Source organism: Babylonia areolata, chromosome 2 (assembly GCF_041734735.1).
Source record: "Babylonia areolata isolate BAREFJ2019XMU chromosome 2, ASM4173473v1, whole genome shotgun sequence".
Lineage (NCBI taxonomy): Eukaryota > Metazoa > Mollusca > Gastropoda > Neogastropoda > Buccinidae > Babylonia > Babylonia areolata.
In genome coordinates, this window is record NC_134877.1 from 25,561,990 (window position 1) to 25,577,732 (window position 15,743).

General features: G+C 46.6%; 1 protein-coding gene across 2 annotated transcripts in view; it reads left to right on the forward strand.

The window, feature by feature from the left end:
- Positions 1-3,101: 3,101 nt before the first annotated feature.
- Positions 3,102-15,743, forward strand: part of LOC143299503 (uncharacterized) — a 32,176-nt gene continuing 19,534 nt past the window's right edge. Inside the window, exons 1-6 of one of the 2 annotated variants that reach the window (XM_076612762.1) lie at positions 3,102-3,152; positions 8,375-8,596; positions 9,311-9,462; positions 11,248-11,398; positions 12,013-12,149; positions 15,212-15,347. In XM_076612762.1, the coding sequence (XP_076468877.1) occupies positions 8,419-8,596; positions 9,311-9,462; positions 11,248-11,398; positions 12,013-12,149; positions 15,212-15,347 (754 nt within the window). In that variant the 5' untranslated portion in view covers positions 3,102-3,152; positions 8,375-8,418. The remainder of the gene's footprint in view (positions 3,153-8,374; positions 8,597-9,310; positions 9,463-11,247; positions 11,399-12,012; positions 12,150-15,211; positions 15,348-15,743) is intronic. The other variant, XM_076612770.1, reaches the window with a different exon arrangement.

The window sequence follows — 15,743 nt, forward strand, 5'->3', positions numbered from 1 at the left end:
AGTCTGATGTTCATCTTGCTGCGTAAAGGGCGATGGTCAGACCAACAGACTGCTCCTCTCATGCAGCGTGTACTGGAAACATCACCTCTGTCCCTCTGCCGGACAATCACATAGTCCAGCATATGCCACTGCTTGGAGCGGGGGTGCATCCATGTGTTCTTGTACTTGTCCGCTTGTTGGAAGAGGGTGTTGGTGATGGTCAGTCCATGCTGCGCGCAGAGCGAGAGCAAAAGCAGTCCGTTGGAATTGCACTTGCCAGTGCCGTGCTGTCCTAGGACTTTTGGCCACGAGGAGAAGTCCACGCCGACGCAGGCATTGAAATCCCCCGAGGATGATCAGCCTGCCTTTTCTGTCTACCGCTGAAATGGTGCGGCTGAGCTCCTCATAGAAAGCTTCTTTGATGTCATCAGGGTTGGTCATCGTCGGGGCATAGCAGCTGATGACTGTGGCGAGGCGATCCTTGGACAGCTTCAGACGCAGGGTCATCAACCTGTCGTTTATCCCACGTGGAAGGCTGTCAAGCTGTCGTGCAAGTTTGCTTCGTATGGCAAAGCCCACGCCTGAGGTTCTTGGGGTGCCATCTGGCTTCCCAATGCAATAGAAGGTGTAGCCCCCTCCAACTTCCTCCAGCTGGGTTTCACCCGCAAACCTGGTTTCGCTCAGGGCTATGTCCACCTGGTAGCGATCAAGCATTCTAGCAATGAGCGCTGTGCGTCTTTCTGGTCTGTCGTCTCTGTCTAAGAGAGTGCGAACATTCCAGGCACCCAGAGTCAGGGCATCACTCTTGGTTCTTTTGTTCTGTTGTTTTCGACCGCTAGTGTTGGATGTCCAAGTAGGTGCGGTTTCCTACAAGGTACTAGGTGAGGCAGGCTTTGTTTAGGGATCCTTTTATCTCCCTTTCCCCATGTGGGGAGGGCAGTGCTGTCCCTAAAAAGGGCTGCTCTGACACTGTGGGAGCATACGGGCGCCGCATCTGCCCCAGTCTAGGGCGGACGACCATCACCCCACAGCCGCCTGCGTGCAGAGTCGTGACTAGGAACTACCAGCAGCATCGTCTGCCTGTCCCCGTTACCACTTCTCCATCGCCGCAGGGCTTGGGAATGCTGAGTGTTGAAGGGGTAGCTCGTCATTCTGACATTAGACTGGTTGCCTGACCAGCGCAGGTAACTTTTTTAGTGAGGAGGAGTTGTGCAGTCCCTTCCCCACTCTCTCGCCTACCGACGCTCACAGTCCCACAGGTGCAGATACTGCCACGTGTAGGACGGCCTCGGCAGGTGCAGGTTTTTTCTTTGGAGCTCCGTCTCCTAGGGGGACTTCCAGCCAAGGATAAGAGCTCAAAAATATGTATACAAGGCAGTAAATATACGTAAAACGTCTACTATCGGTCCAAGTACTCATTAATCAATTATAAACTTAGTATGGGTTCTATTAGAGGGGAAAAAAGGCACAGACAAAAGGAAGGGTTACATTTGGATGGTCAATTTCGACAATGTATTTTTCTGATGTGTTATATGTTTTATATGTACTTTCTTATGTGTTCGTATTGATATGATGTGTGTCGATGTCACATGCTTAAATAATTATTGTACGGATTATAATATGTACTTTGTTTCCTGTGTACTGTTCAAACCTTAGAGACGAACGACTGGGGAGGAAAAAGGCACAGTACCTGCCTGCCACATGGTCATTTAAAGCAAATGACAAAGTACCAAAGTGCCGCTTATCCCTTAGTAGTTTAGTTTACTTTGATTGTGTTTTTCCTTTCTGTTCCATTTTATTTGTTTTGCACCATTTTTGTTCTGATTTGTACCTACTATGTCACTAGAGCTTTACAACTAATGATATTAAACATTTCAGTGTTCAGTGTTCTCTCTCTCCTTCTCTCTCTCTCTCTCTCTCTCTCTCTCTCTCTCTCTCTCTTATGCAAGCGCACATTCATTTTTTTTCTTTTTTGTTCTTTTTTTCTAAAATTTTGATTACGTTTAGGGTTTTTGCTTTAACAGCTGTCGACAAACTATCGACCAATCGCTTGACTGAAATACCCACTGCCTGTTGTGAAATTGATTTTTTCATCGGAGATTAATTACCTACGTCTGACGTGCCACCGTGTGCTGCTGGCAGCCTTGATTGTCAACATGGCCGCCAGTATCATCTGATGTGTGTTGTTGTTGTTGTTGTTTGCTTGTTTGTTTGCTTTTTGTTTGTTTGTTTGTATTTTGACAAAGACAGTATGTGTGCAAACTGACATGCAAAGAAAGAAAAAAAAAGAAACAAACAAACAAACGTTCCTATCTGCAGAAAATACCTGGGAAGTAACTTGCCCCCCAGCCACCCAGAAATCCAAGACGGCGAAGTCAAATCAAATCAAACCAGATCATGTTGTTTATAGCTCAGCCGACCACTAAGGCCATATTAGGGCTGACGCCACGTTAAAACTATACCCAAGTCAGATTAGCATAGAAACCTAGTTTTAAAAAAATAAAAATAAAAAACGACCACATAAAAAAAAAATCATCCACATATCAGTTAAAATCTTACAACCAACAGTTGCTTTATTGTTTTGAGTTGAATAAAAGCATCCCAAAATCATTTGCCCGTGACTGTGTCTACTTCATCAACATCTGTCATCAGCAAAGACACTTTGTGACCATTTAAACAGCACTCAAAGGAAGTGAGGAACAGAAAGGAATGGAGCGTATGACGAAAATCAATACGTAAAATGAAGAAACTTTCGTAAAGTTGATCAAAAACAATGACAGTATGTGAATATGCAATTCATTACAAAAAAGTTAGGGTAGACAAAAGTATTATTAAAAGAGAGAGAGAGAGAGAGAGAGAGAGAGAGAGAGAGAGAGAGAGAGAGAGAGAGAGACAACCGCCAAAGTAATAATTTATTTTAAAAAATGATAATAATAAATAACATCTGCCAATGAAAGATCAGATTCATCATTCCGGCAACACAAGGTCGGTTTTTTAAATCTCCCACCTGACACCTGTTGTGGGCTTGATTAAAGCAGAGACACCACGTGACAACTGGCGGAATCCCAACCAATGGACTTCTTCCCTTATTCCTATATACCCTTCGCATTCTGTTGCAGTCCCTCTTACAGACGTGGCGACTGCAGCAAACTGGTGAGGTGGCTGGGGACATTGTAAGTTGACGTCCTTTGCTGTCGCGGGCAAGGACGATAATTGAGTTTCTTCAGGTTAGGTCCATGGTGGTGGTGATGGTATTTTAGTGCTGGTGTAGTGTATGGCATGGCATGGCATGACATGCCGTGTCGTGTCTTGTCGTGTCGTGTCTTGTCGTGTCTAGTGTAGTGAAGTGTAGTGTATGGCATGGCATGACATGTCTTGTCGTGTCGTGTCTTGTCGTGTCGTGTCTTGTCGTGTCTAGTGTAGTGAAGTGTAGTGTATGGCATGGCATGGCATGACATGTCGTGTCGTGTCGTGTCGTGTCTTGTCGTGTCGTGTCTTGTCGTGTTGTGTCTTGTCGTGTCTAGTGTAGCGAAGTGTAGTGTATGGCATGGCATGACATGTCGTGTCGTGTCATGTCGTGTAGTGTAGTATAATGTAGTGTAGTGTAGTGTAGTGTATGGCATGGCATGGCATGGCATGGCATGGCATGTAGTGACGTGTCTTGTCGGGTCGTGTTGTGTATGGCATGGTTTGGCATAGCGTGTCCTGAACTTACCTTGCCTTGTCTGACTTTCTTGTTAATAAAATAGGTTTCTCTGTGGGTGTTTCGGGCAGCTGTCTTCCGACGGAAGTCGCGTCGCCACAGCTATTCTCTCCCCCCCCCCCTCCACCCCCCCCCCCCCCTCCCCACTTTTCTTCTTCTTCATCTTCTTCTTCTTCTTTTGTTTCGTATGGATATTGTTTTCAGGCCTGAGTGGATGGAGGAGATACGGTGAAATTGCTGGCTGCTTTGAAAGCAGTCAGGGTTCAATTCTCAGTAAGTGGCGATACAAAGTGATAATGGCGAAGGAGGCTCTGTAAACAGGTAGGGAGGAACAGACCATGCACGCGACAAGGACATGAGAGAGATTCGGGTCATTTAATCCATGTCCATTTCGCGGCACGCTTATTGTCTCTGAATGAACTGGTCAGTGTCTTCCAAACTTGCACTGAGGTGGGCAATCCTAAAACAGCAGCACGCATGCAACTTTTAGAAAAAAATTTGCGTATTGATAGGGAAAAGATTTTTGTCTATTGTTAATGGGAAATTGCTTGTTACTGTGCATTTGCGAGTTTGCTGGAATGGGCTCATTTATAGTTTTTTGACAAACTTAAATACTACTACTAATAATAATGGTATTTATATAGTGCTGAGTATTGTGCAGAGACAAATCAAAGCGGTTCCTTTTCTTTGCATGTTGTATGTAAAGGATACATGTTATGCATACATTCCTTCATTTGGAACAGTCAAGCACGTAGCACCCAACGCCAGGAATGCATACACAACATGCATTCGGCGGGGGTAAAAAAAAAGAAAAAAAGCCTAGATGAATAGGTAAGAAACTAAAGTTAAAAGAAGATAAAACAGAAATTAACTGCGGACTTCCGTCTGAAAGGAATCACGTCATTGTAAAATCATTGAGAGTGGGTGATTCTCCAGTACCATTTTCAAGTGGAGTGATGGCCAAGAGGTAACGCTTCCGCCTAGGAAGCGAGAGAATCTGAGCGCCCTGGTTCGAATCACGGCTCAGCCGCCGATATTTTCTCCCCCTCCACTAGAGCTTGAGTGGTGGTCTGGACGCTAGTCATTCGGATGAGACGATAAACCGAGGTCCCGTGTGCAGCATGCACTTAGCGCACGTAAAAGAACCCACGGCAACAAAAGGGTTGTTCCTGGCATAATTCTGTAGAAAAATACACTTCGATAGGAAAAAAAAACAAATAAAACAGCAGGCAGGAAAAAATACAAAAAAATGGGTGGTGCTGTTGTGTAGCGACGCGCTCTCCATGGGGAGAGTAGCCCAAATTTCACACAGAGAAATCTGTTGTGATAAAAAGAAACACAAAATACAAAATATTTGTATTCTCGTCAAAATCCTTCAAGTCCATCACCAACAACAGTGACTGGAAGCGGAGTTTAACAACCTGTCGGCAAAAAGCCTTTGAGGTCACGTTGTTCAGGACTTGGCTCTTGGTTCGGTGAAAGTTACGTTCTTCGAGGGGCTGAATCCCGGGTATTTGTCCGGGTGGGAGGCATTCTGAGGTTGGGGGGTGGGGGGGTTGATTGAAGCCCTGACTGTCAAAAGTAGGGTGAAGTCCTGGCCGTGACGTCTCGAGTTGAAGTCCTGTACAACAGTGATGTTACTGACACTGTATAAAACAATCCCCGAAAACGGAGTATGGCTGCCTAAAAAGCGGGATAAAACAAAAAACAAAAACAAAAAAACGGTCATACACGTAAAACCCCATTCGTGCATATGAGTAAACGTGGGAGTTGCAGCTCACGAACGAAAACAACAACAACAAAAACCCAACTGCATAATACACGCTCAATGGATGGGCGCAATAGCCAAGTGGTGTAGGCGTTGGACTTTCAATCTGAGGGTCCCAGGTTCGAATCACGGTAACGCCGCCTGGTGGGTAAAGAGTGGAGATTTTTCCGATCTCCCAGGTCAACATGTGTACAGACCTGCTAGTGCCTAAACCCCCTTCGTGTGTATACGCACGCAGAAGATCAAATACGCACGTTAAAGATCCTGTAACCCATGTCAGCGTTCGGTGGGTTATGGAGACACGAAAAATACCCAGCACGCATTTTTTTTTTTTAAATGCTAGTAATGGTCAAAGTTATGACCGCTGAGCATTAATGGAAGAAGAAAAACAACAACAACAAAACAACTGAATAATACACGCTCAATGGATGTCACCGAACTCCCACCTTACCCCCCCACCCCACCCCCACCCACCACCACCACCCGCCGCTACCCCTCCCCCCCCCCCCACCCCCCTCCACCTCTAGTGGACAGCCGATGACCAGCTGGTGGGCAGTTCTTAAGACTGTTATATTCCGCCACAGTGCGTGGAGTTGATGACAGGAGAGCCGTTCAAGCGGACGAAGTGGAGGCGTTCCGCCGTAGTGGTCAGTGGTGGACTAACAAAGGTCTGCTTGTGGGTCGACTGAAAGGGTCAAATCTGCCCCAGTCCAGCTGATAGGAGCGGCGTGTGGTCAGTGAAGATGAAAATCGTGGGTGGGAGAGTGGTTTGGGGTGGGTATGTGTGGGTGGGTTTTGGTGGAAGAGGTTGGAAGGGGGTAGATCAGAGGGGAGTAGGTGGGGGTGGGGGTGGGGGTGGTAGTCAGCACGGCTCCAGGTGATCTCCTAGGAGACTATAGACAGGTGGGCGTGGCTGGCTGGTTGGGCCTTTGGTTTGCTCGTCTGCCCGCCACTGTACATTGCCACCGTTCGAAACTGTTGGGACTGTGCCAACAGCGACTGGAGCTGTGTGTATCTAGTTATCTATGGTAATTGACTGATTTGCGACAATTTATTTATTTACTCGCTTATTTACTTATTTCTCTTTCTTTCTGGGTTTTTTTTTCTGATGGATTTGTTTACTTTTATAGTCCTTCCTATCCTGTCCTGTCCTGTCCTATTCCGTCCGATTCTGTACTGTCCTATTCTGTCCTGTCCTGTCCTGTTCTATCCTGTCCTGTCCTGTCCTATTCCGTCCTATTCTGTCTTGTCCTATCCTGTCCTGTCCTGTCCTATGCTGTCCTGTTTTATTCCGTCCTACCCTGTCCTGTCCTGTTCTGTCCTGTCCTATTTTCCTATCCTGCCATGCCTGTCGTGTGCTATCCTGTCCTATTCTGTCCTATCCTGTCCTGTCCTATTCTGTTATGTCCTATTATGCCCTGTCCTGTCTAGTTCTATCCTGTCCTGTCTTATTCTATCCTGTCCTGTCTTATCTTGTTCTGTCCTGTCCTGTCCTATCCTATTCTGCCCTCTCCTATTTTGCCTTTTCCAGTTCACTACGGCAATGTAGCTTGGTGCCGACACATTGTCACTCAGTTCCTGAGAGTTACAGGAAAAAAGAATGATTGACTAAACCCGATCCAACTCAGACGAAACCTTGCGCGGGAGGAAAAAAAAAAAGATTCACAAGATGGATCTGACCTGCCCAGAACATTGTTTCCAGTCAAAACCAAACAAGCAATCATATTCTCACAATCTTGTTCGGAGCCATGTGCTACTACTTAAACAAACAGTTCTGACAACCATTTCGAGTAAAGAGTCAAGCTGAAGAATCCTGTTATTCTAACATCGAGGACGTTTCAAAGTGACATGGTTGGTTTGGTTGGAGGGTGGGGAACGCACAGATACTGGACCAAAACCAAACAAAAATATTTCAAGAATATTCCACAAACTGTCACACACACACACACACACACACACACACACGCGCGCGCGCGCGCGCGCGCGCGCGCACGCACACACACACGCACGCACGCACGCACATTTGAATAAACTATTCAAGGTCAGGGGAAATAACACAGATTGATAGTTATATTCCTTGTCTCATCGTGACCACATGCCCATTATCATGATCACCATTACAAATGGTCCACCCACTCTGTACCACCTAGAATGTTTTTATTCTCGTCAAAATCCCTAATCAGTTACGACATTTTGCCCCTTCTCTGTAAATCCTACGGATATCTTTCTATTCTATTTCTGAGTCTGAGGTTTATTGGGACTCAGATTATTTGAGATTAAAAGTTCTTGTATTTCGTTTGTTTGTGGTTGCTTGTTTTTGTTTTTGTTGTTGTTGTTGTATTGTTGTTGTTGTTTTGTTTTGTTTTTGTTTGTTTTTTGTTGTTGTTGTTATTGTTGTTGTTGTTTTTTTTTTGGGGGGGGGAGGGGTTAGGGGGGGGGGTTGTTTTTTTGCTGTTGTTGTTGTTGTTTTTGTTGTTGTTGTTGTTGTTTTGACCGCTGGAGAGTTCCATGGCCATCTTGGATCTTGCGCGTGGTCATCTAACTTTAACTCGAAATCGCGAACAATGCCACAAGCGATCGGTATAAGCCAAAGCAAGTAAACACGTGCTCGTCCTCCATTAAAATTTTCTTCAGTTGATAGCCTCCATTGCTACAACCAAACTCTGTACAATGAAGTGCCATCGTGTGTACAACAACAACAACAACATAGAATCAAAAAGTCGGGGAAAAAATGAAGCCTACTGTTCCACACGCTCTGCCTCCCTCGATCACCTTTGTTGCTCGCAACTTTGCATAACCAATCAAGTTGGAGGGCGACAGATCATGTGACGCGTCTCTATAAGTCACATGGTTCAACACGGAACTCACCAGCGCTCGATTTAGTACCACCCCTATTCAAAACTATATCCCCTCTTTCCTTGCAGAACCCATGAGCGCATATCAGCGTCCGTGAGTCAGACTCTACGAGATGGGTGCAGACCAGTCGAAAGAGAAAGAGGGCGGGGCGGACCCCGAGACGAAGAAAAGCAGTTGTGCAGCGGCCTCCCTCAATGACAAGCTGCAGAAGTCTCGGGCTGAATACCTGTCTGAGGTCCTCAACTGTGATGATGATGATCATGACGACTGCGACGATGTCAAATCTGACGGTAAATAACTGCAGCAAGACAAGGTTATGGGGAGTAGGGGGTGGTTGCATGGTTGTACATGATTATATTTAGATAATTATAATGAAATCCAGTATCGAACTGCATTCGACTGGACTTTCAATCTGAGGGTCCCGGGTTCGAATCTCGGTAACGGCGCCTGGTGGCCCGATCTCCCAGGTCAACCGATGTGCAGACCTGCTAGTGCCTGAACCCCACCCCCACACCTCCTTTCATGTGTATACCCAAGCAGAAGATCAAATGCGCACGTTAAAGATCCTGTAATTCATGTCGGCGTTCGGTAGGTTATGGAAACAAAAACATGCCCAGCATGCACACCCCCGAAAACGGAGTATGGCTGCCTATGTGGCAGGGTAAATAAACAAAACGGTCATACACGTAAAATGTTACATTTCTGTCTGAGTGTGTATGTGTGCGCGACTGAAACCTGATCGAATGACACAGGAAATGAATGATGAGCGCCCAGTGACAGCCGTCAGTCGGCTCTACCCTGGTAGGCAGCCTGTTGTACAAATGACAGTTTGGTCTCCGACCGAGGATAGGCGCTATATAAGTATCCATATTAAATAAAATCAATTATTCATCACGAAATCCACTATCGAATTGCAACCGACCACAAGGGATATTTCAAGCTACAAAAATTGTTTGGTTTTTTTTTACGTTTTTTTCTTTCTTTCTTCTTTTTTTTCCCCCCAGAAGAAAGTGCCCGGCATCCCCCATCTGAGTTTTCCCCAGAGGTGGAGAAGACAGCTAGACAGGTGGACCCCAGGCAGTACGACTTCAGTTTTGAGAACCTGGTGTTTGAGGGCGGGGGCAACAAAGGGGTGGCCTACTGCGGGGCCATCAAGGTGGGTCAGATGCTTCCTGTGGAGTTTTGGTGTTGTGTGCGGTTGTGATTGATAGAACTACGCTGAGTTATACTGCACTCTGATGTGCCGTGCTGTGCTGTGCTGTGCTGTAATGAGCTGTGTTGTGCTGTGTCCTGCTGTTGTATGCTGGGGTGTGCTATAATGAGCTTTGTTGTGTGCCGTGCTGTGCTGTGTGCCGTGCTGTGCTGTGCTGCGCCGGGCTTTGCTGTGCCGTGCTGTGCTGTGCTGTGCTGCGCCGGGCTGTGCTGTGCTGTGCCGTGATGTGCTGTGATGTGATGTGCCATGATGTGATGTGCCGTGCTGTGCTGTGCCGTGCCGTGCTGTGCTGTGCTGTGCTGTGCTGTGCTGTGCCGTGCCGTGCCGTGCCGTGCCGTGCTGTGCCGTGATGTGATGTGCCGTGCCGTGCTGTGCAGTGCTGTGCTGTGCTGTGCTGTCCTGTGCCGTGCCGTGCTGTGTCGTGCTGTGGTATGTAGTGCTGTACTATAATGAGCTGTGTTGTGTTGTGTCCTGCTGTTGTATGCTGTGGCGTGCTATAACGAGTTTTGTTGTGGTGTGCTCTGCTGTGCTATGCTGTGGTATACTGTATTGGGCTGTGCTGTGCTGTGTCGTGCTGTGCTATGTAGTGCTGTACTATAATGAGTTGTGCTGTGGTGTTCTGTAATGTGCTTTGCCCTGCAACAGGTCGTGTGGCAGTATCTTTGAAAAAATCGATAGTTTGCGAAGAAAATGATGACTAATGCCTCATGGCCGAAAATGGTTTTCTGCACACACAAACTCCATCAGTTCGGGGCGGCCAATGCAAGGTCGTATTCACTGTGATTATTGATGGCGTTGTAGTTGCGTACACTGTTATTGGTTTTGTTATGTTGGTGTTGATGAAATAATTGTTGAGGTCGATGTTGAGGTCGTTGACGATGTCGTTGTTGAGGTTGTTGATGATATCGCTGATGATGTTGTTGATGTCGTTGTTGACGTCGTTGTTGAGTTCGTTGATGTCGTTGTTGATGTTGGTGTTGATGTCGTTATTGGTGTTGACGTCGTTGTTGACGTTGTTGTTGCCATTGTTGACGTCGTTGATGTTGCTGTTGACGTCGTTGTTAGTGTTGTTGTTGACGTCGTTGATGTCGTTGTTGACGTCGTTGTTGATGTTGGTGTTGATGTCGTTGTTGATGCTGATGTCGTTGATGATGTCATTGTCGTTTTGTCATTCTTGATGTCGTTGTTGTTGTTGCTGATGTCGTTGATCATGTTATTGTTTGTGATGACGATGTCAGTGTTGTCGCTGTTGATGTCGCTGTAGCAGTTGATGTCGTTGTTAATGTTGCTGATGTCGTTGTTGATGTCGGTGTGGCAGTTTATGTCGTTGTTAATGTTGTTGATGTCGTTGTTGATGTTGTTGTTGATGTTGTTGATGGTGTTGACGTCGTTGTTGTTGACGTTGTTGATGTCGCTGTGGCAGTTTATGTCGTTGTTGATGTCGTTGTTGACGTCGTTGTTGATGACGTTATTGATGTCGTTGCTGACGTTGTTGATGTTGATGTTGATATCGCTGTTGAGGTCGTTATTGAGGTCGTAGTTGAGGTCGTTGTTGATGTCGTAGTTGATGTTGTTGATGTCGTTGTTGATGATGTCGTTGATGTCATTCTTGATGTCGGTGTTGATGTTGATGCTGAGGTCGTTGTGTATGTCACTGTAGATGTCGTTGTTGAGGTCGTTGTTGAGGTCGTTGTTGATGTTGATGCTGATGGTGTGTGTGGCGATCAGTGTCTGGAGGACCACGGGGTGCTGAAGAAGATCCATAGGTTCGCGGGGACCAGTGCCGGGGCCTCCGTGGCCGCTCTCCTGGCTTGTGGTTTCACGGCGCAGGAGGTCGAGGACATCACCATCAAAGAAAACAAGGACTCGATTTTCTTGGGTACTCCTTCTGTCTCTGTGTCTCTTTGTCTCTCTATGTCTGTCTGTCTTTTCCCTCTCTCTCTCTCTCTCTCTCTCTCTCTCTCTCTCTCTCTGTGCTGAAGAATGGTTCTGTTTACAGTATTCGTAAACTATGTGTTTATGTATCTAATGCCCTGAAGATACGACAGGAATTCTTTGACAGCAATGAAGAAATTTAGAAATGATTTACGACGAACAAGAAGTACTTTCGTTCTACAGGTTTGAATTACTGTGTATTTTACATTTTGTTGTCGCTACGTGATCATCATATTGTGTACTTTTGACCTCTTTCTATAGGGGCCGGAGGCCTGGAGATTAAAGTTTTTGTTCTTGTTCTTGTTCTGTTTGTCTCTCTCACTCTCTCTCCGTCTGTCTGTCTGTCTGTCTCTCTGTCTCTCTCACTCACTCAGTCACTTACTCTCTCTGGGCCTATGGTCTAATCAGTAAACCAGACTCGCATTCAGACTATCTCTGTGTTCTCTGCCACTCCCTGTCCCACACCCAGCCCTCACCCCACCCTCCTCCATCACTCACCCCACTCACCCTGTAGTCATGTTTTGTTTTTTTTCATTTTGTACTCCATGGGTGTGGCAGACGCCAAGCTGGGCTACCTGTGCCTGATCCCCAACCTGATCAAGTACTTCGGCTGGCACCCAGCGCAGCGCCTGTACGAGTGGTTTGGGGAGAAGTTAAGGCAGAAGACAGGGAACCCAGACGTTACCTTTCTACAGGTGGGCATGTGCGCAGACACACGCATACACAATGACATGCACATACATAGACACGAACTCGTGTATCTGTCCATTCTTGGGTTATGTCTTCCCTTCTTCTTCCTCTTGACTTCCGCGTCTGCGGCTTCCTCTGACTGAAGTAATTTCTAGGATGCTGTTGGTCACGAGTTTAATCTTTTCGGTGCTCATCTTCATGCCAGATTCAAAGGCTGCTTTGTCCAAAGGTTCCACCAAACTGGGCAATTCATCTTCACTCCCGGCAAGACCATCAATCTTATCCGCAAAACGCAGACTGGTGACCGTTCTTCCCCCAACGGAAACGGCGACTTCATGATCTTCCAGAGCCTCTTCTATAGCCCTCTCATGAAAGACATTGAAAGTAGTAGGTGACAGTAGACATCCCTGACGCACTCCAATCGTAGTACTGAGCCAGTCTTCCCTGTTACCATTCAGGGTTTCGGCGCTTGTAGCCTTGTTGTACAGTTGTTCGATCACTCGGGCAAGTTTGGTATTTGTGATGTACATTCATCAATTTAGACCATAAGGCAGTATGCGACACCTTGCTGAAGGCCTCCTTGAAGTCAACAAATACGTGGTACTAGTTTTGTTTGTGCTAGAGGTACTTTTCATTTATTACGCTCAAGTTGTATATCTGTTCTGTTCCACTCTGTCTTTAAATCTGCTTATCTTCGGCAATAATGGTCTCTGCTTCACGTTTTAGTGTGTTCAGTAGGATTTTCAGCATAACTTTCCTTGGATGGCTTATCAAACGGATGGCACGATAGTTCTAATACAAGTGAAGGTTTCTTTTCTTTGGCAGAGTGATGATTAGTGACTGTGTCCAGCGAGCTGGCCATGATCCAGTGCTTCCGATGACTGTTGGCCATGTTCCAGTGCTTCAGATCTTACTGCAGATGGTAGTGAGAGCAGTGATTATGACCTCTCCTCCTGTCTGAACCAGTTCTGCAGGTATTTTGTCGATTCCTGCCGACTCCATTTGTTTCCTTGTCTTGACTGCTGCCTCCACTTCCTCACGTAGGATGGACTGTAGGTTGTCTTCTGGTCCTGGCTGTAGACAGTTTAGTGCTGTGGGATCTCCGTTGAACTGGTGATAATATAGTACACAGCTCAGAGCTCAAATGTGCGCCACAAAGTGAGGACCAACCACCAACCAGACCGCACCAAACCGAAAACAGACAAACAGAAGCTTAGTCTTTTCCCCAGACACTGCTTCACACTGTTTCGTGATAAAACTACCAATAATTATATCATATTACACACCTCGAGTTCTTAAAAACTTGGATGACCTAGTGTCTTTGACCATAGGTGCAAGGAATACCCACGTGACCCGAATAAAAGATAAAGGTCACGTGCCTGGAGGTCAAAGTTAGATAGCAAGATGGTCTGTTTTGACATGATAATCATGACGTGAATGAATGAGGAATGAATTTACGTGGCTTGTGATTTGTGGAGTAAGTGGCTTGTGATTTGTGAAGTAAGTGGTATAATAGGCCCAACACTCAGCTTATATCACAGATTGACATAAGTTTACAGTTAGGTCAACAGCAAAGTGAAAGCTGTATTAACAGAGATTTCTCTGTTGCAATTGAAAATCATTTACAGCTTAGTCTTTTGCAAAGAACTATGACTTTCAAACTTGGAGGCAAAGATTGCACTGGCTCTTAGTGCTACAGCCTTGGGGGCTAGTTGGCCTTTAGGAACCATTCCAACGCCGACTGTCCGAAAAACCCTCTTGGCCGAGAGAGTGGGGTTGTAACTTAGGCAAGACACTCTCCACAATTATCAAATCTAGCCCAGATACTCGAAACAGCAGTTACCTCCTCTGCTGTTCTGATGGTCATATGACTGACTAACACATACATAAGGGGGTAAGACACACTCCACTATTATCAAAATCCAACCCAGGTAATCGGGACAGCAGTTACCTCCTCTGCAGTTCGTTCGTTCGTTCGTTTATTCATTTATTTATAGTCTGTTCATCTAAGATGATGATATTAGATCCTCTGCTGTTCTGATGGTCATAATCGAACTCGATTGACTATCATACAGTACAGACACTCTCCACTATAATCAAAATCCAGCCCAGATAGTCGGGACAGCAATTACCTCCTCTGCTGTTCTGATGGTTATATGGCTAGCATGTACATAAGTGGTTCAAGCGAGGTCCTGCGGGTGCGATGAAGAAAACAAATGTCACAAATGAGAAACACACATTATGTGCAAGTAACACAGGTCACGGCCACATACCCGGCGCGTCGGGCGTCTGGTGGAGGCGAGCGGTGCCCCGGGTGCCGCCGCGGGGTTCTCGGGGGGGGGGGGGGGGGGGGGCTTGGCGTTCCCCCTCTCGCCGGGCTCTCTTCCTCCTTTGCCGCCGATCACACCAGAAAAGATAACACCACCACCACCACCAACAGCAACAATACCACCAACACAAACAAAAGCAGTACCCTTAGCAACAACGAAACGCAAGACCCAGAAGCCACATAAACAATCTAACAAGGCAAAACAAACAAAAACCCAACCCCACTCAACTACATTGCACAATCACAGTTAGCACTCAACACACTAACGACACAACACCCACCCACACGCAATCAACATTACAAACATACAACCCCCAAATCATACCAATACAACCCCATTAAAACAGCAACAAACACGACCCCATACACATCAGCCACACCAACAACCCCCTACCATCAAACACACACAACCCCAACCACACAAACTAACAACTCCCTACCACCAAACACATACAACCCCATCCACAAAAACAAAACAACCCCCTTACCATCAAACACATACAACCCCATCCACAAAAACAAAAACAACCCCCCCCCCCCTTACCACCAAACACATACAACCCCAGCCACACAAACAAACAACCCCCCCTTACCACCAAACACATACAACCCCAACCACACAAACAAATACCTCCTCTTAAACAACTCCAACCGAACAAACTTGACCTTAAGGGTGTAGGCGCCAATAGGTGGTTAAAACTCCACAATTGTGGTCCTGAGGTGCCGTGTGTCTTTCAGCTATACCACCAGAGGGGAAAGGAGCTGTGCATCGTGGTGACCAACCTGACACAGATGGACATCCAGTACTGCCACCCGAAGACCACCCCCAACATGCCCATCCGGCTGGCAGTGCGCATGTCCCTCAGCATTCCGGGTAATTGACTGATTGATGAACGAGACTTACCCGTAAGTTAAAGTGTGATCGGAGTTCTCCCCTGTGAGAGGGCGCCCCGAAAGAATCGTGGTTAAGAGAGGGGGAGAGGGCGGTGTGGGGGGGCAGGGGAGGGGAGCACCTTCTCATTGGGTAGAAAGGGTTGTAGTGTTTCCGCCTTTTGTTCTCTATATGTGTGTGTGTGTGTGGGAGGGGGTGGGGGAGGGGAGAGGGGTGAAGTGTGTGTGTGTGTGTGTGTGTGTGTGTGTGTGTGTGTGTGTGTGTGTGTGTGTGTCAGTGTCCAAATCCAAATCGGCATTGCTTGAATTCAAGTCTAAAACCTCGTCAGTTGACTCTTTCATGCAGACTTTGGTCCGATTCGCAGACCAATTCTGAGTT